The sequence below is a fragment of the Folsomia candida genome, unplaced genomic scaffold (assembly GCF_002217175.1).
Source record: "Folsomia candida strain VU population unplaced genomic scaffold, ASM221717v1 Fcan01_Sc007, whole genome shotgun sequence".
In the NCBI taxonomy this organism is placed as follows: domain Eukaryota; kingdom Metazoa; phylum Arthropoda; class Collembola; order Entomobryomorpha; family Isotomidae; genus Folsomia; species Folsomia candida.
Window position 1 is genome coordinate 2149731 of NW_019091199.1, and position 19756 is coordinate 2169486.

A 19756-nucleotide genomic window follows, 5' to 3' on the forward strand; every position below is an offset into this window, starting at 1 on the left:
TAAAATTGGCGAAATTAAACTGAGTACGAGGGATTGACGTTGTAATAGCCATAGGTCATCATAACGTATGTGTGTATATGACGAAATATTTTTTTTATTTCAATTTTAGCCTGCTTCTGGTGGTAATTGATAAGGTGGTCCAAGTTCTGATCCTGAGAGGATCTAAAGTCTGCGCTTGGGTAAGGATTTGCACGAGAGTGGAAAACTTTGGTTCTTTCGCCACGCCGCATCCATCCACCACTCTCTCACGCTGACTGACAAACTGGTCCCCCATTATTTAGGAAAATTGGTAAGTTTTCTGAAATTTCCAAATTTCAAACAAGTCGTGATTTTATGTAATGGGAGTTTTAAAGGTTTTTGGCAGGGTGACATTAATTTTAAAGCGAAAAGTGTTCATTTTATTGGTTTATTTTGTTTTATATAGTTGCAAATTGTAAGTTATCTTATAACTAAGAATTTCCTTGCAAATTAATGGACACTACATACGTTTCCAAATTGTGTGAATCATTATTTTTTTACAAGATGAAGAATAATTTGTGGTTAATAAGCATGATTTGCTTTGGTCACATTTCTAAATCGTTACCCGTTTTACAGGATTGTCAGGCCGATCTTTGTAAGCAATGAAGGCCCAAGGAGAGGTATGCTCACAGTAATATGATATTCATACTTGATGATTGAGTAAAATTGTTGCGTGTGATTTCTATAGTTGAAGCAGTATGAAGTCATCGGGAGAAAGTTGCCTTCTGAGAAGGAAAAGAATCCTCCTTTGTACAAGATGAGGATTTTCGCCCCAGAAAGGATCGTTGCAAAGTCTAGATTCTGGTACTTTTTACGGCAACTTCGAAAGTTCAAGAAGATGACGGGTGAAATTGTTTCTGTTAAACAGGTATTTCATTTTCATTTAATATTTATGATTTAAAAAAATGTTTAGTATTTTCTACCATGATGGACTAGTGTAGTATAACTGCATTATTATCACATCTTACATACTAATACAACATGTATTGCTTGTTGCTTACAGATCCCTGAAACCTCACCAACTCGAGTTAAGAACTTTGGAATCTGGTTGCGATATGATTCCAGATCCGGAACTCATAACATGTACCGCGAGTACCGAGAGCTGAGCACAACCGCAGCTGTAACTGCTTGTTATAGAGATATGGGTGCTCGTCATCGTGCCCGTGCTCACTCAATCCAGGTATTTATCGTATTTGTAATTTCGGTAGAGGACGTCAATTAACTAATAAGTAATTTTGAAATCTTTCTACAGATCATCCGAGTAGAAGAAGTCCAGGCTTCGAAATGCAGACGCCCAATTGTGAAACAATTCCACGACGCCAAGCTTCGATTCCCCTTGCCCAAGAGGATCGAACAAAAGCACACATTACCCAAATTCTCCTATGTCCGACCTAAGACTTACTTTATGTAACTCCTGGAATGATTTAAACTTGTTTCGTATTTTAATTGTCACCTATCATTTGAGGAGGGTAATAAAGGTGGTCTTGTTGAATTCCTATTGTGTTCTCGACACCTCATTTACTATGCTTATCTCGCTCCTGCGAATTAATGTGAATGGATGAGGGAATACTGTTGAAATGACTAAACGACGAAAGGGTTTCTTTTAGAACTCAAAATCATGAATATATATGCAATTAATTCATCCAGGAGTTCAAACGGCGTGCATAACTATTTTACAGTTTACTATACTACATTCTATTTATGAGCAAATGGTTTTGAACAGTTTCACTTAAATTATAATTTTATTGTAAATTGTTGTTCACGTTTCACAAATTTTTCATTATCTATTTGGTTCTCTGTCCAAGGGGTCTGTTGAACATGAGGCTTCCCAGCGGTACCCACTCCTTCCGCACTCCATTGTTGTTGTCGAGCATGGCGCGGATGCTGGCGAAAATGTTGGTGTTCCGGAAATACTCCATCAGCCTACTCATCGACTCTGCAAAATATAAAAAATATAAAATATTTGCAAAATTGAGCCGACGAGTAAATATGTACAACGTGGTTGTTCTCATTGTTCTGACCCATCATTCTCCTCGGAGTTCTCACACTGTTGGGAGAAATGTTATCTGCTGTTGGTTGGAGAAAACTGTGAGCTGTTAATCTCGTCTCGCTCTGTATTGTATTTTATATAAAAAAAATTCAAGTATTATTGATAAAAACTAAAATTAAGAAGTTGTATAAACTTTATATGCAACTTAAATAAAATGACCAACTGATTACCGGAATTACAGCAGCGGATAAACAGCCATGTGGCGACGATGACACCACAATCAACATGACCACCAGCAAAATTTCTGGAAATGCACGAGTCCAAGTCATTTTGTCTCAGCCTTCAGTTCTGCGTGAATGATTGATGTGCTCCGAAATGCGAATGTCACCGAAGCTGACTTTCTCTCCCCTTTATAAAAGTGGGACATTATTTTATTTTATTCTGGTTGGTGGATTTAATTGCTATTGAGCACTTAATCTTCGAAATAACAAGGTGTAGGTGAGGGATGAAGACTATTGCGAACTACTGCGAATGGTGAAAGACCTACTTTTCATGAAGATTTGATGTGCAAATGTTTGTATTTCATTTCATTGCATTACAACCGAGCTGATTGTACAAATTAAAATACATTGGGTTCATTTATGTAGGAGAGACTTATTCCTGTTGTAGGTGCTAATTTTAACCATCAACACTGTACTCATTTGATCTTCAAATCGTCTTCTGGTCTAACGGATTTTTAGAATTCATCCTAATGTTTCATATATATAGCCAGCACCAATCAATGTTGTTTGGAGAAAGAAGGATCGTTTACTGTTTTTTTTTGTTGTCGTCCTACTTTTATCTGTACATAATGAGCCCCCGAATCCGTAGTGGGTGCGGCCTGTCGCTTGAGGACGCATGACGACGTGCATGCCTCAGCAGTGACGATGTTCCTCAATTATCAGATGGATGCAATAAAAAGTGTGTCATTCAAAAAGGGAATTAAAAGTATGTGAATTGGTTCATCTGTCCAGCCATCTAATTTCATATATGGTCATTAATTATTTATGCTTGGGACGGGAGATACATTTCATAAAAACAATAAAAACCCCATGAAGTTTTTGACTGTATGCTGTAAAGGCAATGGATGAATTGTCAAGTATTTTGTCTCACGGTAATAAATTAATCAATCACATCAGTAATCTAATCAATCAAGAACAATTGCTCCAGGCATATATACGTATGTACATATATGTACCATAGGCTGAGAAATTTGTCATATGGTTAGAGGCTATTGATTTGAAATTCAATTTATAAAAAAAATGAGAAAAATCCTTTGGAATTTGAAACTTCAGACACACCCTGCATGATCAAATAAACTCACCTTCAGGCAGTCATCATGAAGACTTTGGTCATTAATCAGTGTACGAAACGAACTGTAGGTAGATGGACGTGCCAATCAGCTAGTCAATAAAGCAATTTGCTATAATGTTTGGCATCAATATATATCTGTTGGTAACTTTGATCTTTACTGCCGGCAGGTGCGAATCATTAGATCAAGCGTCACCTTTGCAGCAATTGTACTCCATGGCACACACTTTGATCTCAGAAAATTTTGCACGGTGCACTCTGACGGTCCTTTCTCCAGAAAGGAATAAGAATGAATCTTTCTCCCAATATCCGATTGACCACTTTTCCGGCTTTGAAATACCCGTTCAACAATTAGCCAGCACCAGGACGCTTTCATTAAGAATGATTCCCCTTAAATTCTTAGACAGCGACTGTAACCTATTCATCGTCGAGATAACAAAAAAGTGTGTCATGCCACAAATATTGAATGTTATTCGATCCCAAATTTCTCCAAAACCACTGCACAGTGCAAAAGTAATATTCTTAAATCTGTTACCTCGATCTGAAAGTCAGCAGAAGCATAATACGATCCTCACTTTGCCACCTCTTAACCTCATTCCATACAAAATGGAAATGGTCCTCTGTTCGGCAAACGGTCCTCCTCGCCATCACGATCTTAGGTCGAGAAGGGTTTTACTGTTCAGTTACTGTGAGTACTGCCCACACCCAGGAGATATCGTCCTAAGTCGAGGCTTTCACCCGAAGGAAGGGTTCAGGAAGTACCAGCCTTTATTTTTTGGTGCCATGCCCAGAAACTTTCATCAGGCCTTCATGAACACGGTTCTTACTCAAACCTTCACCAAATCCGGTGTTAATACATCGACAATAAGTTATATAAAGCTCGTCAGATATCCCGTGATCCCATTTCTGCGAGAAGTGCTTTCGGCCCTAAATTTCACTTATAATCTGAACAAGAGCTCGTTTGTGTCATTGCTGAGCAAGGATTCGGAGGGGGTCTCATTTCACGCGAGGATGAACTGTCATCTCAGTCGCAATCTGCTAACCCTTGGTTCTGGATGCCTGACCTCTGACCCCGTTGCCACTTGGGGCTTACAACTTTCCAGCTATTACACGCATGAAACTGGGATTTTCATGTATCGCAGAGTTGCCCTCGAAGACCAGAGGGCAACGGTGACACAAAGGCTTGAATTACCCATCAAAGTATTGCTTAGCTTGGCATTTGCGACTGCGGCGTATACTATTTTTCGACAGTCGTTACGTAAAAAGACCTTCTTTCCACAACGAACGACTATTAATATTGTTACTGCACCATCTCAGATGAGCCTGCATACAAGAATATTTCAAATTTGGTAAAAAAAAATAGAATATTATTACCATCAATCAATAATGACGAGTAGATTTTAAATTAGCAAGTAATAATAATCATATTGTTCAGGTTGAAGGTGTGGAACACAACTTGGAAAATGGCACCAACGTTTTTTCAACAACGATTCCTACCACATTGGAAATCGCATAATAAAAATCAGTCGGCTTCTTTGATGCTAATTTCCTTGTGCTGCATCGCAATCACTTTAATTTGGCACTTCAAGATAATTCCTTTGTCAGAAATGATTATTTCCAAAAATTTTGTAGAGCTTCGGCAGCTTTCTGACATAGTAAGACTTTCAAAATCGGGAATGCTTGCGGATGGGAAAGTAAAGAAAATACGAATCCTGAACATGGTGGACGTAGAGTTTTGGAGAAACTTGAGCCACAACCAAGAGGACCAAAAAGGTTTGGAAGTACTGAAATCTGAAATGGAGAATACTAAATTACCCCGAGAATGTTTTGAAAAGCCAAGTCGGAAGGATTTGGACACTTATTACATCTGTGTGTCAGGGTTCTTCCCCAAGAGCTTGAACTCGGGTGCAACTTCCATCCAAGGATTTGCTGACCATGGCTTGGAAGTTAGGCAACTTGGAGCAATGCGATTCATGAGCCTGGTTTTTCACCAAGATTTCCCCTTCCTGGATATTTTTAGTAGAAAAGTATCTCAACTTGTGGAGTCTGGAATTTACAATTATTGGAAAGAGATGCCATCGACCAAATTTAGAGAGGATGGAAGTTTAATAAAAATTCATGAGATGAATGAAACAGAAATGGCCAAGTTCCTGAAACAAAAAATGTCAAGGAATCATTTGGAGAAACGGAAGGACAGCCTGAATGGACGTCAAATCGGCGAATTCTACTCAATGTTTGTAGCTCACGATGTAATTGCAACGATAATTGGGCTGGCACCTCAAATACTTGTTTCTTTTCTGGTATTTTTGATTGAGATCTTAGCTGGAGGATCAGGTAGACTTATAACGAGGCGATTTTTAAGGAACTGTAAGAATTTCTGCACACTAGTTTTGAGACGAGTTCGCGCAAGGTTGAGAATCATGGATGGTTACATTGATTACCCGATAGTGTGGTAGTAATTAAATAATAGCAGCAATTTTCCAAGAAAATATTCAAATATTATTATACATTTAGTATCAAGCAGCTTGTCCACGCGTCCAGAATTGTAGGAAATGCTGGAGTATTTGTGTTTTATGAGTTTTACATGAAAAAGGCATAGTAAAGTTTTTAGCAACCAACAATTAATTCCAAATAGAAGCACCAAGGTTTATTGATAAGTATATTTGTAATTTCTGAGTTGGCATTTACTGTGAGAATATGCACATACATGCACACAGATCTCAAGGAAGATACGCTTGACTGCCACTCTAATAACTATTTACATACACTATACCTCCAATTGATGGAGTTGTACATCGTTAGTGAACTATCTGTATTTCCTCGCAATTGTTATTTTACCCAATTAAAATTACTCCAAATTTTTCCGTCTTTATTAAAATCTTAGCTCGTATAAAAATGCTCGTATAGTGTCGACTAGCGAATAGGACCAGAATAAAACTCATTTTGTCTTATGCTTAAAAGCAGTATTTAAAAATTTCGATATTTAAAATGATTTTCCAAAATGTTGTCAGTTTATTGGTAATATTACATGTTGTGGTAGCACAGGAAAATATTGAGGAAAAAATTTTCGAACAAAAATTGGATCACGAAAATAGTAGCAGCACCACTACTTGGCGACAGGTAAGTATACAAAGATTAGTATTTAGTGTGCATAGTATATGTATGTGTAATTATTAAATTTGCTAGAGATATCTTGAGAATCGCCAATTCTTCAAACCTGGAGGACCAATTTTCGTGTACTACGGAGGCCCCACCCACAGTCCATTTAGCCCTACAGTTTTACAAACTGGATCCATGACCACCTACGCCAAGGAACAAGGTGCGAACCTCGTGGCCCTGGAATCGAGGTACTACGGACGGAGTCGCCCAACTTTGTAAGAACTAAAATCGACTATTCAGATGAGAAATTTTTATGAAAATGGAAACAACCTCACTTTTTCTCAACTTCGTCAGAGATCTTTCAGAGGAAAACCTCCGCAGATATTTAAGTCTGAAGCAAAAAAGAGAAGACTATGCAGAATTTGTTCGTTGGCTTAAAAGACAACCCGATTTTACGGTGCAAAACCTATGCATTAATAAAAATGATATAAAGAATACCATGCAATTATTAAATTGTCTGGATTATATATGTGCACAGAATTCTAAAATTGTGGGGTTCGGTTCAGGCCTAATCGGCTCTTTAGTGCTCGACGTGATGAACACCTATTCCGACGGTGTCGTTGACATTGGCGTCATCTCCTCAGCACCGGTTGAGTATCGTTATGAAGTCCCAGGTGTGCATTATTATTGCTCCTTTATTATTGAGAATCTAAAATGAACGAAAAATGTATTAACAATGAACCTTGAATTCTACATAATACATATTTACAGAGTACGTCGAAAAAATGGTTGAACTTTTGAATACTTCGCACCCAGAATGTTACGATTCCATACATGATACGTTGATATGCTTTGAAAGACTTTCGAAAGGAGAAGAATGTCAAGGTCATGTTTTCAAGGATTTGAAAAACATGTTCAAGTAATTATTTAAGATGTACTTTTATGTACTTGTGCATAGTTGTGCTATTTATTTCATGTGAATGATGCTTATTGATTATTGCAGCTTATGTGGCGACATTGATCAAGAAAACGCGTTGGATATCTCCACCCTGCGACTTTTGTCTCTCCGAACTATTGCAACCGTAATGTCCACAAACGATCCAGACCCAAATGCTTCATACAACACGGAAAAGATGTGTCGTGCGTTGGAAGACAACAGCACAAACCTCACCCATTTTGAACGTTCGGCTTTGGAGGTACGAAAGATAAGCTCCTTCTCAAAACAACCCTGTGTAGAAGCCAGATTCGACAAGGTCATTGGGGCATTGCACAACTCAAGTTGGGACTCTCCAGCAGTACTTAGTGGACAAAGACAAACGATGTGGCTGCGATGTTCTCAAACTGCAATGATAAGAACACCCGTTGGGTTCCGCATGTCAGACAATGGACAATTCATAGTGACCACGATTGAAGAAATGTGTAATCGACTATTTAAGTAGGAGCTATAATTAGAATGAACAAACACCCATTTGTATTCCTAATTGCTAATAATTAACTTTTCCATCATAATTTATAGTATTTCATCTGAACAAATGAAACATAATTCTCAAGAGGTCAACCAACTTCACGGGAGTCGACGCCTTCCTTCTAAATGTGCAGTTTTTGTCACCGGATCGGATGATTTGTTTCAAAATGTTTCTGTTACAACACAGTCTGAAGTTGGTAATTGCAACCGAGCTTATTTGATTCCAGGTATGGTAAACCGTATAGATAAGCATCGTAAAGAAGAATATTGACTAGTCTGCATTTTGCAGGAGCCTCATTTGCTAAGAATACGGGAGAAATTAAGCCTGAAGGAATGTCTTATCCACCCGCACTTCGAATGAGCCAATTGGAGATTGGGTCAATAATTGGGTCATGGTTATCCAGCGGAAACTGTTGCCTCCCTCAAGTCAAAGAGTTTTATGAAAATCCTTCAAAAATCTTTGACCTATTTTAATGTATCTAAAGAAATCCTAATAAATCTCATTTCCTGTCGTGAATACTTTGTGGTTGATCGTTGATCAGTCTCACTAAAAACTAAAAATCTCACTCGAACGAGGAGTCCACAGAGGTACCTTGGTCGCCATCTACGAAAGAAAGTAGATTCTGCTTGTCATTCGCATTCGGCTGCGATCTTTTTTTTCGCTCGCTTTCTGCTCTCGCTCTCTCTCTGACTTATAAAAATCGAAATTGTAGTTTATTTTAATTTATCAACATTAAATATCATATACTAACTGACTTTGTGTTTAATTGACTTTGCCATGCGGGCATAACTAACACGGCAGCACCCATAAATAATTAACCGTAACTACTCGTTGGGTGTTGTTGGTGTTGTGTTGAGGAATTGCTTGGTAATTTTTTAAATGATTCAGTTATTTAAAACTTAAACTTATATAGAAGTGAACGGATACAGTTTTAAATTATGACATGTTAACATTTAACAGGAAAAAGACACGATGGAGTACGGTATTGGGATTACGAACCGGTACGCCTTTTTGGATGATGATGTCGCCGACATTGTCGTGGAGCGGAAGAAGCCGGCTCCTGCCGTCGTTCCATCGGTGAAAAACAAAAAGAAAGTTCTGGATAAGAGTAATAACAACAACAAGAAGGTTGATAAGCTCCCTCCTCCAAAGGAGAACCCGAAGGAAAAAGAGGTGGACAAGAAAGCCGTAGCAGGTGTCCCCCCTCAAACCGAAGGTACGCAAAATTTTAAAGCTAAGCTTTTATAACGTTGAACGTTGTTTAATGTTATTTTATTTATATCCACAGGGCGCAACAACTCTCCACGTCGATTTTACGATAGAGGTACTCGTATCTTTTTTCGAGGAAATCGCAATGCTCGGGGAGATGGCGACCGGGATAAGGAAAATTACGAAGGGGATTCTCGGGGAAATTACCATCGTGGAGGAGGTGGAAATCGAGGTGGCCGGGGTGGGTATGGGTACCCTGCTGGACAAACTTCAATGCTTGGAGACGATTGGGGCGAGGGTGGTCCCACTACTACTGAGCCACACCGAGAATATGGGTATGGAGGTGGTCGAGGGGGCCGTGGTGGTGGTCGTGGATTTGGACGTGGGGGCAGTAACAACTATGGATTCACTCGCCGACGAGATTTTGATCGTACTTCAGGATCAGACAGAAGGCAAGAATAGATAAAGACTTGAACATACGCTTTTGTGAAATGTTTTTTAACATTGGTTTTTGTCTACAAAGTGGTGTCAAGTCAATGGATAAGCGAAATGGTGCTGGGGCTCACAATTGGGGAACATACAAGGATGAAATGTGGTAATTATTTTACTATTTTTAAACAACGATGTAACAAATACGAATGGGAAATATTTTGTTTTGTTTTATTAGCAATGTTCCACAGCCTCAGTCCGACGAACTGAATTTAAATGGTGAAGGAGAGGTGGACCCATTTTCAACGGAAAATGGTCAAGGGGACAATGCTGGACTAAACAACAATGGAACGTGTGTATTTTATTGCATAAGACGTATCCAACTAGTCTCAGTTATCAGTTTTGATTATGGTTTTGGTTAACAGGAATACTGAAACAACTGAAACTGAAAGTTGGACTCAACCATCAACTGAAAATGATTTGGATATGCATGGGCTGGAGTTTGAAGACAAGGAAGAAGAAGAGCCCAAAACGATTACTCTTGACGAATGGAAAGCGATGCAGGTAAAAAATGTGCTTCCTTATATTTTCTTTGAGTGTACTCGTTTAACGATCAACTTGCGAAAGATAATTCTAATTATATTTTTTATACTGTATCAGCAACCAAAGCCATCTCCAAGCTTCAACATCCGTCAACCTAATGAAGGAGAGGATCCTACGAAATGGAAGAACTTGGTTCTGAAGAAGAAAGAAAATCTTGATGACAGTGATGAAGTGATCTATGAAGAGGAGGATATTTGGGTTCCTCAACGAGCAGGACGGCAGAAACTAATCACGGGTAAGAAATTGGCTAATTATTTATTGAGTAAATGTAGGATCTTGTTATTTAAGAGTATAGCTAACATAAATTATGAATGAAATGAATGTCATATACTTATTTATAATTCTGCATATATTTACACCATATCATTATCATATGTAGGTGCTGATGTTGGATTTCATTTTGCTCGAGAGGACCGAGAAGAAAAGCGAATTTTCCGTGGTAGGGGCGGTGGGGGTTACAAAGAATCCCGTGAGCGTAGTGCAAATGGAGACGGGGATTCAGAACCGTCTGCTCGAGGTACTGGATACCGTGGGCGAGGTCGTGGCGGTCGTGGGGGCCGTGGCGGGTCTCGAGGAGGATTCCGTGGTGGTAGAGTAAGTTGTTCTTCTTGATTATGATTTAACTAATTCCTTACACGATCCTATTAATCAATCTGTATTTTAGGAGCAGCAAGGACCACGTGATGTCCCACGAACTGATGACCTACGTGAATGGCCAAGTTTAATATGTTGAATGAAATCTCTTGTGCTAACTGCAACATTTGTGCTTAGATTATCTTAACTAAAAATTTTCCTAATTGCAATAACCAACTATATAAAATGTTTTGAAACATATATATCTATAATTTATTCGATTGAAGCTCTAAACTATGTCCAACCCATAAATAATTCTACTTTGCCCAACCATTTTTACATGGTTAAATTCATTTATAGAAACAAGTTGTCATTATCTCTCGTTAGCAGTTAGATTTTATACACTTCAATGAACAACAGTAGTGTAGATTTATTAACTTCAACAATAAATCAGATCAATACAAAACAAAACGTTGAGATTTTTCTTTGATGTTTGACATCTTGTCTCGCATTGTTTTACCACAATGTAATTATCATGCTGGAAACCCATTCACACTTCATCACCATCATCAGCCTCTTGTCATTCAATCTACTGTTCCTATCTTCAGATCATGTCATATGATTCAAGAACGATGCAAATTTTCCATCACGAGAAAAGTTAAGGCAGGCCACGAGATTCGGGTTTTCTTTATAAACAGGAAGAACGTATTTATAACTCTTGTCTCGGTGCCATGAGGAAAAGATTGTCGTCGTGCTCGGTTTTACTGTACTCATAATCCGACCTTGCCACATTGCACTTTGTTTTCACTGTATTACACAGTAAATGCACCTGGCATTCAAAGATCATGGCTAAAAGTTTCACTGTCACGAGTACTTTAAACGAAATTAAAAATGTGGACGATATTTTCGAAATGGTTGGAGGTTTCGGGAAGTTTCAAGTTTTCATTTTAATTTTGTTACTCTCGCTCGAAGTCCCAGCAGCATTTTTAGTTTTCTCTCCAGTATTCACTGGTAACTTCAAGTACTTAATTTCCCCATGCATATAAACTTGAAAATACATAATGCTTATTAATTGCATGTTAGGAGGGACACCGACGGAGTGGCAGTGTGGAAATGAAACCATTCTTAAAAGTGATCCTGAATTTTGTAGTTACAATTGCTCACTAACTTCACACCATTCCACCATTGTTTCAGAGGTAGTACATATTCTGGGTTAATAATATGAATTTATTTGCAAAATGTCGTCCGATTTATATATCTGGAGCTTAATATATTTGTAGTGGAACTTGATTTGTGACCTTGGCTGGGTCTCTGATTTTATCACAACCCTGCAAATGTTGGGAATGTTTTTTGGCAACGTTTTGACTGGGCAATGTGCAGATTGGTACATATATGCAATGATTGAATTGTAGTTAAACTAATAATATTATAAATCACTTACATTGTGCTTATGTACAACAGGTATGGAAGGCGTTGGACACTTCTGGGTAACGTCTGCGTGTTATCATTCGGGACAATTATGTCCGCTGTTTCCACGAATGTATTCATGTATGCAGTTGCAAGACTTATTTGCGGTATTGGATTCTCAGGTACATCAACTTTTTTTAATGCTTTTTGAATTTTATGCACTTTAGTTGAAAAATGACATTAGATATAAACTCTACCTGACTCGGAATAACTGTTTTGTAGGGTATATCTTTTTGTCGATGACGTATGCAATGGAGTTCATGACTCCGGACTGGCGAAGTATATGTTCCAGTGTGGGACCCTTCGGCGAAGGAATTATGCTCCTTGGCGTACTCGGATATTATTTTCAGGACTCCTGGAGAACACTTTTGCTTGTTTCTGCCATTCCATACTCTCTCATCTTCATCATTTTTCCGTAAAATTAATTAAACTCATGTAAAAATGCTGATATGAAAAGCTATGTATAATACGTACATAAATTTTCATAGATTGCTTCCAGAGAGCCCAAGGTGGTTGTTACGAACCAAGAAAGTTGAAGAAGCCCATAAAGTTTTCAGCTACATTGCTCGAATAAACCAAACCAGTCCAGTGACCATTGAAACATTGTACAAAGTTGCTGACCTTGACGGCAACTCGGGGGACCAAAACGTCAAAAAAATTAGCTACGTGCAATTTTTCAAAAATAAGGATACCAGATTTACAACACTCTGTTTAATGGCGATTTGGAGTGCATGGGCAGTTATGTATTTTGGGATTGGTTACAACATTAAAAACATTGGGTCCAAAATATATCTCAACATGATTTTTATGGGGCTCAGCGATGCTGTGGGATACCCATGCTCCTATTTCGTCAATTCTATGCAAGTCAAATACCGAAATTATTCAATTTCAATGCCCATCTACGTATTTACGACATATGTTTAATATCTCCTAATAATTCCATCGACAGGTGTTCAAGGAAAAAGTCATTAGCCGGATTTATGACCGGAGCCGCAGTTTTTCTCTGCGCTCTTGCAATTTTGCAGCTATTTTTGGACTTGTCGCAAGAACCGACGATAGTTTTAGCTCTGTGTTTGACCGGCAAACTCTTTGCTGCAGCGGCTCGTGCGTCAGCTCGAACGCTAACTGGAGAATCATTTCCAACGTCAATTAGAAATATGGGGTTCGGAATGGTGGGGGTGTCTGCTTCGCTCGTTGGTCTCGTTGCACCGCAGTTGGCATATCTTGGATCACGTACGTTGACCAATTATTCTTAAGTTATTTACTAATTGAAATGTAATCAGACAATTAAATGTGTGGGACTATTATGTGTATCAATTTATATGTCTTTCATAGGCTGGCCATCTGTCCCCCTTTTTGCCTTTGCAGCTTGCTCTCTACTTGGGGCAAGTATATCGTTTTTGTTAAAGGAAACCAAAGGTCAACCCATGATAGAAGAGATCAATAAACCAGGACGTAAACTCAGCATAATTTCAATTGTTGCTGCCAACCTTCGACGTTTGAGCACTGGTGGTGGTGATCTAAAACACTGACTAAAAAATTGCAGACATGTATCGTACAATTCGTACAGACAGTGAACGTTTTTACTACTTTTTCCGTGAACTTGATCCACGCATGAAGATGCATAATCTAATGTCATAATATATTTGAGAATTGAGTAATTTTCCATCATTTTCTATCTGTTGTGGTTATAATAAAAATTCATTTTTTGATCATCAATATTCACCTCATTGTATTGTTTTATTATTGCTCAAGTTAAACGATTGTAGTGAAGAGGTGTATTCACTTCAATCCTCCTCACTGCAATTGTGTCCTGTTAAAGAATGGATAGAGATCGTGTGAAACATGGTCAGTTCGTCAAACCAGTTGAAGCAGAAATTACGCCATATAGTTTGTACTGAGCAATTGATGATTTGATTATAAGGCCAAACTATGCTTTTGATAGGTAAAAGTGCACAACCAGTAATTTGGGGACGAGAAATAGACAAACAGTTCTGATTGCAATTAAATGTGTGCATTTACTACAAATAATTCTATATTATGTAATAGTTGATAGTAGCCAACAAAGTTAAGGCCAATAGGTGAACTTTTTCCACTACGAGTCATGTATCACTGCCAATGATCTCTCATCAATTTCATGAATGATTGTCTAATCGTAAATAGTATGCATGTACATATGTATGTGATTATTAGTAAGTATTATTCATAGTTTCATAGTTAACTTAATTGTTAGTAACAATTTGAGACATGTCTGCATCAGTAAATGCAGATATGTGCACCTACTTACTTGCTTACGTATACCGCCATCAAATAATAATGTATCTGTAAACTGAAATTTTTCTTTATTGTACAATCAAAACAGGGAACAACTTGTTGCCAGTGCAATATGCCCCCACAAATTCGGACACTTCAGTCAAGAAGCTTGTTTGGTTTACTATTGCAAAGAATATTTACTCACCGGCTCCCTTTTCCTATTCTGACAGCGTGGTTTACCTCTACAGTCATCCCATTGTTGGTATTATTTCTTGCTGCCAGTTCTTACTATGTGGATTTCATAAAAAGTACAAGTTCTGACTACTTTCGGAATGATAATGGGGTCGACCTCTTTGATTTTATTGTTGGTAAGTCAGGCAGATTCATAATTTGGTAAGGGCTCCACTCTGTGCTATTCTAATCAATCTCAATAAATCTGATTTTATGTAATGCTATGCATCGCAGTTGGGGGAGGCTCTGCAGGTAAGTGTACTTATGCTTATCTCGACGTACTCAAAAGTACCCACAAGCTACCCACAATGAAGGAAATATTGTTCTTTTTGGTACTTAGGTGCAATCGTTGCTAATCGTTTGTCTGCCAAATATTCGGTCCTGCTCCTCGAAGCTGGGGGGGATCCGCACCCCTTCTCCTACTTCCCCACGACCTCCCTTGTGACCCTTAACCTTCCCATCATTGACTGGGGGTATAAAACAGTGCCTCAGAAACATGCCTGCTTCGCCTTAAGGAACAAGGTACATGAGTGCAAAGCTTAGATAATCCTGTCACATGTCAACATATCAAACATGCTGGAAACATACTGAATTTTGCATTACTCGCAGGTATGCAACTGGCCGAGGGGGAAGGCTTTGGGAGGAAGTTCGGTTCAGAATATTATGCTTTACTTGCGAGGAAACCCTGAGGACTTTAACCAGTGGGCGGAAATGACGGGAGATGACAGTTGGAGCTATGAAAACGTGATTCCCTTCTTTAAAAAGCTGGAGGATTATCACGGATACGAGACTCCAGGTATACTCAACTAAACTACATGCATACATTTGCTAACGTCCATACCACCTTCGACATTCGACTTGAATGGGGTGACTGCTAAAGTGAGACCATGTTGGATGTGCTGATAGAATCTGCGAAATATCACGGAAAAGGAGGTCCTATGCATATTGAGAAACTCCGCTTTGCTCCCGGCCTTGAGCATTGGTTGGAGGCTGGCAAAGAGTTGGGCTACGACCAAATTGATGCGAATGGGTATCAACGCGTGGGTAATATTTTACGATATTTTTGCATCACTTTTAACTAGGATTTCTTACCATGTCGTTTATACACCGTTCAGGGTTTGGGGGAATGGATGTTACGATGAAAAACGGTCGGAGATTTAGCACATATTCCGGCTACATCAAACCCATTCTGGATAGAAGAAATCTAAAGATCTACAGATACGCTGAGGTTACAAAGGTACTGACCCATATTTACTACTCTGATAGGTTATCAAATTTCATTTTAAGGGCTGGGTTACGAGTACAAACATGAACCTCAGGATTTTTGAGAGGATGACGTGCATATTACTGTTATGCAGATTCACTTGGACCACACGAACACAGCCACTGGCGTTACTTACATGAGACACGGTGTTACAAGGGAAGCAAAAGTGTCAAAGGAAGTTATTTTGAGTGCTGGTTCCATAAACTCGCCCAAACTTCTCATGTTGTCAGGGATTGGACCACGGGATCATCTTACTGAAATTGGGGTTAGGAATTTAAATTCCAAGATTCACAAGTTGCGAATGTAATAAAAATTCACATTATTTTAGATTGAGACGCTTGTCGATTTACCAGTTGGCAAGAATTTACAGGTTCGTATCGTAAAATAAGAACGGAACAATAAAAACGTGCTCTCAACACCAGTCGGTGGATTTATTTATTTAGAACTTGAGTTGAGAATTGTTTATTCCACTTTTCCACTAAAGCACGACACACATTTTTTCCATTTTTAGGATCACATTTTTAGCGTCGTTGGCCCATTTTTGCTCAACAAACAGGAATCCTTCGTGTTAGACAGGGATACAAACCTCAAGACGTTTTCAGACTTTCTTTTTAATGGGTCAGGTACATTTTTGGCTATATCATATTTATTTTCATGCTTACTCAAACTTATCCAGTCACTGGATGCTGAACAAGGAGTCGAATTGTTTATTTTAGATTTTGTATCTCCATTTAATTTGTATATTCAATTTCTACGTGCGTATGTAGGTCCAATTGTCTCGGTTTCTGGCGTGTCGGGCCTGGGATTGTTCTCCAGTTCCATTTCGGAGAACAACTATCCCGACATTTATATTAATCCCGTTGGAGTCGGAGTTCATGCCAGCCTTGGTAAAGAGATGGATCAAGTGTTTGGATTTTCTTCCAACACAATGGAAAAATATTACGCCCCGCACATTGGAAAAGATGCTTACTTTGCTTCTGTGAATTTGGGCAAAACGAAAAGTGTTGGTGAAATTAAGCTCCAGAGCAGCAATCCATTAGTCTACCCACACATCGACCCCAAGTACTTGAGCCACCCGGATGATGTCAGAGTCATGGTCGAGGGTATGCAAAGTCAGATTTCTGAACTAACTTAAATGCAACAATCACCTTAAATATTTACGACGAATATAACGTAAACTTTACATTACCAGGAGTCAAGGCTGCCCTGAACATTTATGAAAACACAACCACCTACAAAAAACTGGGTGCTAAATTGGCTCCCAACAAATTTCCTTTATGTGAAGCATTTGAGTTTCGGAGTGACGAGTATTGGGAGTGCTTCGTCCGAAGTTATACGTTGACAGTATATCATCCCTGTGGCACTTGCAGGTACGTAATATGGAGTGACCCAATAATTGATATGCTGTATTTCATTCGGTTTCTTTGATTAATATGCATGGTTAATTCCCACTTGGCTAAATTATGTTGAAACACGAAGCATGGGGATGGAAGGGAAAAGCTCTTCTGTGGTCAACTCTCAACTGAGGTACTTATAAATATTTGGCATAGTTTTGTGTGTGGAGCATTGAGAGACAACACTAATTAATGCGTTAGCACATCTAATATACAAACTGACAAACAGAGTCGTCAACACCACAAACCTTCGAGTCATAGATGCTTCAGTGATCCCACACATAACAAATGGAAACCTCAACGCACCCACAATGATGATTGGAGAAAAGGTCAGGAAAATAGTACTGCTTGTTGTGTCCAAGCTTTACCTGTTTTTTTTAAATCGCAGGGTGCTGAAATGGTTCTAAGTTATTGGGAAAGCAGGGGAGAAAGCAGTGGTGGTGGTGAAAGCCAACCCTCATCATCACTGGATGACGATGTGTCAGACTCCACCGTTGAGAAACCCGTTTACTCAGTAGACCCGAGGAAATAATTGCAACAACCTCCCACACGTTGTAGCTTACATTTGCTCCAATATATATTTCTTAGTATTAATTAAATACAGTGAGTTGCAGAATTCAAAACTTATTTTCAGATCATCATGTTATCAAAATAATGTCATTTTTGGCAACAATGTAGCCACCTGCTAGTATGACATATTTGTAGTAGTACCAGAAGAGGAGTATATAACTTTGAGATAATTAAGGTACGTATTGTTGTTTGTTGAGTATGTGCCATACATAAGTTTGACTCCAAAAGTTAACAAATATAAATATATAAGCAAACAATACACAGACACTGACACACACTGGAAATATATATCTGTAAATATAAATATGTACGTATTCTGAATAGTTTATGTAAGACATTTGTTTATACTTATTTCTTGTAAAGTGAAACACCTAGTTTGGAAATAAAACGAGTCGTTAAAACCTTTGTGAAAGGTACGTACTGAAGGATGGATTGGATTCAAAATGTATCACTTAAATATAGGTTCACTCAAACATATAATATGATCACGGTCTGGATACGTATTTTGCCTCTTTATACTTCAATCAAGGATGATTACTGACGATAAACAGCTTAACTTTTAACCTTTGGTATGCGTATCTCTGGCTCACATCCATTTATCTATCAGACTAATGACTAAGGATACACAAAGTTCTATATGTTTGAGATTGAGTAAGGAGTACAGTTCACCCTTGACCTAAACGTACATATGTATCAAACACTTCTCTACTATTAAACCCCTCTTTTAATGTGAAAATATCACCATTCCGCACTGGCTAAACTCTGCACAAATATGTGGATAAGAAGAATACCTAAGACTACGTAAGACATGACTACGCAGATTACACATGTTCAGTTTCTGTGGGACAAGTATGTCCTTCACTGCAACAGTTACAAAGTTACAAAAAGCTCATTAAATAACAAGATCACTGCTCAAAGGTACCTCAAGTTGTTGCTCAACTTTTAGGAAATAATTACAGAAAATGTATACACATAGAAAATGGGTATGAAATTTGGTTAACCCCACTTCTATCCAATCCTCCGAATGAATATGACCTGTTCTCCAATTGTCTCATAACGTGATTGTAAATACGTGTATTTTAAATACAAACATAAGCACATGGTTTTTTAACAATTATTACCACGCTACCCATTTGTGAAGACGCATCTCGCGTTTCATGTTTAAGTAATTGTAGTGTATACGTAAACGTATGTAACAAAATGGTTTTGGGACTTAGTTCGTTGAGTTCGTATTACGTATATAATAATAATATCACTGAGATTACTTCACCCATGTCAATAATGTCACATTAGGTGATCCATGTCACTGTTCGGCAATTCCATCTATTTCCGTTGACTTATGCTTTTCTTGCAAGTTTCACACGCCTACCTCCACTATCTAGCTCCCTCAACCCAACCATACACGATGCGTGTATTAATAGTAGAAACAGTTTCAAATTGACGAGTTTGTTTTCAAATCAGTTCTCCATCTAGTGCCTTTGGATCATGGTGCAAAGAGACGTAAGCACTACTGTTGCTGTTGTGATTACTACTGTTGTGACTGGAATTTTTGGGCGTTGTCAATGGAATGTTCTCTTCGAATAAGTGGCGACTATTATTTCCTGTCGGATCTCTGTCACCTCCGGTTCGGACAGTTTTGGCGACTCTATTTCCACCGTTACTGCTCCGCGTCGCTCCACCATTGCTGGTAGGCTTGGGTCTGTGGGGCATCGAAATCTCAAGTTGACCCGTTCCTTCCAACTGAACTGAAGCCAATGGAACTAGAAAATGTGCAGAAAAGAAATAATATTGTTAGCAAGGAATATGTAATACGATCCGACAACATGGATGATGGATGGTT

General features: G+C 38.6%; 7 protein-coding genes across 11 annotated transcripts in view; 5 read left to right on the top strand and 2 right to left on the bottom strand.

Moving 5' to 3' along the window:
• Positions 1–155: 155 nt before the first annotated feature.
• On the top strand, positions 156–1510 carry LOC110851881 (60S ribosomal protein L18a). Its single transcript, XM_022099808.2, has 5 exons — positions 156–289; positions 595–638; positions 707–886; positions 1022–1198; positions 1271–1510. The coding sequence occupies exons 2-5, from the start codon at positions 621–623 to the stop codon at positions 1427–1429; spliced, it is 534 nt and encodes a 177-aa protein (XP_021955500.1). The 5' UTR covers positions 156–289; positions 595–620; the 3' UTR covers positions 1430–1510.
• Positions 1511–1679: 169 nt separating this feature from the next.
• Positions 1680–2418, bottom strand: LOC110852538. 2 transcript variants are annotated; one of them, XM_022100642.2, is made up of 3 exons: positions 2239–2416; positions 2014–2130; positions 1680–1954 (listed from the first exon to the last, which is right to left on the bottom strand). In XM_022100642.2, the coding sequence occupies exons 1-3, from the start codon at positions 2335–2337 to the stop codon at positions 1946–1948; spliced, it is 225 nt and encodes a 74-aa protein (XP_021956334.1). In that variant the 5' UTR covers positions 2338–2416; the 3' UTR covers positions 1680–1945. The 2 variants fall into 2 exon arrangements, with proteins under 2 accessions (XP_021956334.1, XP_021956332.1); XM_022100640.2 differs by having other exon boundaries at positions 1729–1954; positions 2040–2130; positions 2239–2418.
• A 954-nt stretch (positions 2419–3372) lies between these two features.
• LOC110852095 (putative serine protease F56F10.1) lies at positions 3373–8791 on the top strand. Of its 2 annotated transcripts, XM_035853729.1 has the most exons (9): positions 3373–4707; positions 4794–6478; positions 6545–6732; positions 6812–6914; positions 6996–7131; positions 7229–7376; positions 7461–7892; positions 7974–8149; positions 8212–8791. In XM_035853729.1, the coding sequence occupies exons 2-9, from the start codon at positions 6347–6349 to the stop codon at positions 8394–8396; spliced, it is 1500 nt and encodes a 499-aa protein (XP_035709622.1). In that variant the 5' UTR covers positions 3373–4707; positions 4794–6346; the 3' UTR covers positions 8397–8791. The 2 variants fall into 2 exon arrangements, with proteins under 2 accessions (XP_035709622.1, XP_035709621.1); XM_035853728.1 differs by lacking the exons at positions 6545–6732; positions 6812–6914; positions 6996–7131; ... (2 more) ...; positions 7974–8149; positions 8212–8791 and having other exon boundaries at positions 4794–6337.
• LOC110851857 (plasminogen activator inhibitor 1 RNA-binding protein) lies at positions 8615–11208 on the top strand. The gene is made up of 9 exons (XM_022099772.2): positions 8615–8790; positions 8884–9139; positions 9212–9584; positions 9656–9727; positions 9800–9913; positions 9987–10125; positions 10222–10399; positions 10544–10758; positions 10829–11208. The coding sequence occupies exons 2-9, from the start codon at positions 8896–8898 to the stop codon at positions 10895–10897; spliced, it is 1404 nt and encodes a 467-aa protein (XP_021955464.1). The 5' UTR covers positions 8615–8790; positions 8884–8895; the 3' UTR covers positions 10898–11208.
• A 238-nt stretch (positions 11209–11446) lies between these two features.
• Positions 11447–13923, top strand: LOC110852305 (solute carrier family 22 member 15-like). The gene is made up of 8 exons (XM_022100340.2): positions 11447–11748; positions 11821–11933; positions 12018–12121; positions 12199–12326; positions 12427–12619; positions 12693–13064; positions 13154–13437; positions 13540–13923. The coding sequence occupies exons 1-8, from the start codon at positions 11583–11585 to the stop codon at positions 13734–13736; spliced, it is 1557 nt and encodes a 518-aa protein (XP_021956032.1). The 5' UTR covers positions 11447–11582; the 3' UTR covers positions 13737–13923.
• Positions 13924–14029: 106 nt separating this feature from the next.
• LOC110852096 (glucose dehydrogenase [FAD, quinone]) lies at positions 14030–18187 on the top strand. 2 transcript variants are annotated; one of them, XM_035853731.1, is made up of 14 exons: positions 14030–14825; positions 14923–14940; positions 15029–15210; positions 15298–15484; positions 15595–15732; positions 15804–15925; positions 16047–16217; positions 16281–16322; positions 16464–16575; positions 16720–17055; positions 17145–17322; positions 17432–17479; positions 17576–17675; positions 17735–18187. In XM_035853731.1, exons 1-14 carry the CDS (start codon positions 14591–14593, stop codon positions 17876–17878), a joined length of 2013 nt encoding a protein of 670 aa, XP_035709624.1. In that variant the 5' UTR covers positions 14030–14590; the 3' UTR covers positions 17879–18187. The 2 variants fall into 2 exon arrangements, with proteins under 2 accessions (XP_035709624.1, XP_035709623.1); XM_035853730.1 differs by having other exon boundaries at positions 16464–17055.
• LOC110851687 overlaps positions 17902–19756 on the bottom strand; it is a 33640-nt gene continuing 31785 nt past the window's right edge. For both annotated transcript variants that reach the window (XM_035853727.1, XM_022099558.2), the window contains one exon: positions 17902–19676. In XM_035853727.1, the coding sequence (XP_035709620.1) occupies positions 19369–19676 (308 nt within the window). In that variant the 3' untranslated portion in view covers positions 17902–19368. The remainder of the gene's footprint in view (positions 19677–19756) is intronic.

Excerpts from the sequence above, each read along its gene's own strand:
- LOC110852096 (XM_035853730.1), top strand. The coding sequence starts at position 14,591 with ATGCCCCCACAAATTCGGACACTTCAGTCAAGAAGCTTGTTTGGTTTA. Across the intron at positions 15,485-15,594 it reads TCACGGATACGAGACTCCAG|AATCTGCGAAATATCACGGA; the intron begins GTATACTCAACT and ends ATGTGCTGATAG. Across the intron at positions 17,056-17,144 it reads TGTCAGAGTCATGGTCGAGG|GAGTCAAGGCTGCCCTGAAC; the intron begins GTATGCAAAGTC and ends TTACATTACCAG.
- LOC110851857 (XM_022099772.2), top strand. The coding sequence starts at position 8,896 with ATGGAGTACGGTATTGGGATTACGAACCGGTACGCCTTTTTGGATGAT. Across the intron at positions 10,400-10,543 it reads ACGGCAGAAACTAATCACGG|GTGCTGATGTTGGATTTCAT; the intron begins GTAAGAAATTGG and ends TATCATATGTAG. Across the intron at positions 10,759-10,828 it reads GAGGATTCCGTGGTGGTAGA|GAGCAGCAAGGACCACGTGA; the intron begins GTAAGTTGTTCT and ends TCTGTATTTTAG.
- LOC110852538 (XM_022100640.2), bottom strand. The coding sequence starts at position 2,337 with ATGACTTGGACTCGTGCATTTCCAGAAATTTTGCTGGTGGTCATGTTG. Across the intron at positions 2,131-2,238 it reads TATCCGCTGCTGTAATTCCG|AGCGAGACGAGATTAACAGC; the intron begins GTAATCAGTTGG and ends AATACAATACAG. Across the intron at positions 1,955-2,039 it reads AACTCCGAGGAGAATGATGG|AGTCGATGAGTAGGCTGATG; the intron begins GTCAGAACAATG and ends TATATTTTGCAG.
- LOC110852095 (XM_035853728.1), top strand. The coding sequence starts at position 3,476 with ATGTTTGGCATCAATATATATCTGTTGGTAACTTTGATCTTTACTGCC. Across the intron at positions 4,708-4,793 it reads ACAAGAATATTTCAAATTTG|GTTGAAGGTGTGGAACACAA; the intron begins GTAAAAAAAAAT and ends CATATTGTTCAG.
- LOC110852305 (XM_022100340.2), top strand. The coding sequence starts at position 11,583 with ATGGCTAAAAGTTTCACTGTCACGAGTACTTTAAACGAAATTAAAAAT. Across the intron at positions 11,749-11,820 it reads TTTCTCTCCAGTATTCACTG|GAGGGACACCGACGGAGTGG; the intron begins GTAACTTCAAGT and ends ATTGCATGTTAG. Across the intron at positions 12,327-12,426 it reads TTGCGGTATTGGATTCTCAG|GGTATATCTTTTTGTCGATG; the intron begins GTACATCAACTT and ends ACTGTTTTGTAG.
- LOC110851881 (XM_022099808.2), top strand. Across the intron at positions 887-1,021 it reads AAATTGTTTCTGTTAAACAG|ATCCCTGAAACCTCACCAAC; the intron begins GTATTTCATTTT and ends TGTTGCTTACAG. Across the intron at positions 1,199-1,270 it reads CCCGTGCTCACTCAATCCAG|ATCATCCGAGTAGAAGAAGT; the intron begins GTATTTATCGTA and ends ATCTTTCTACAG.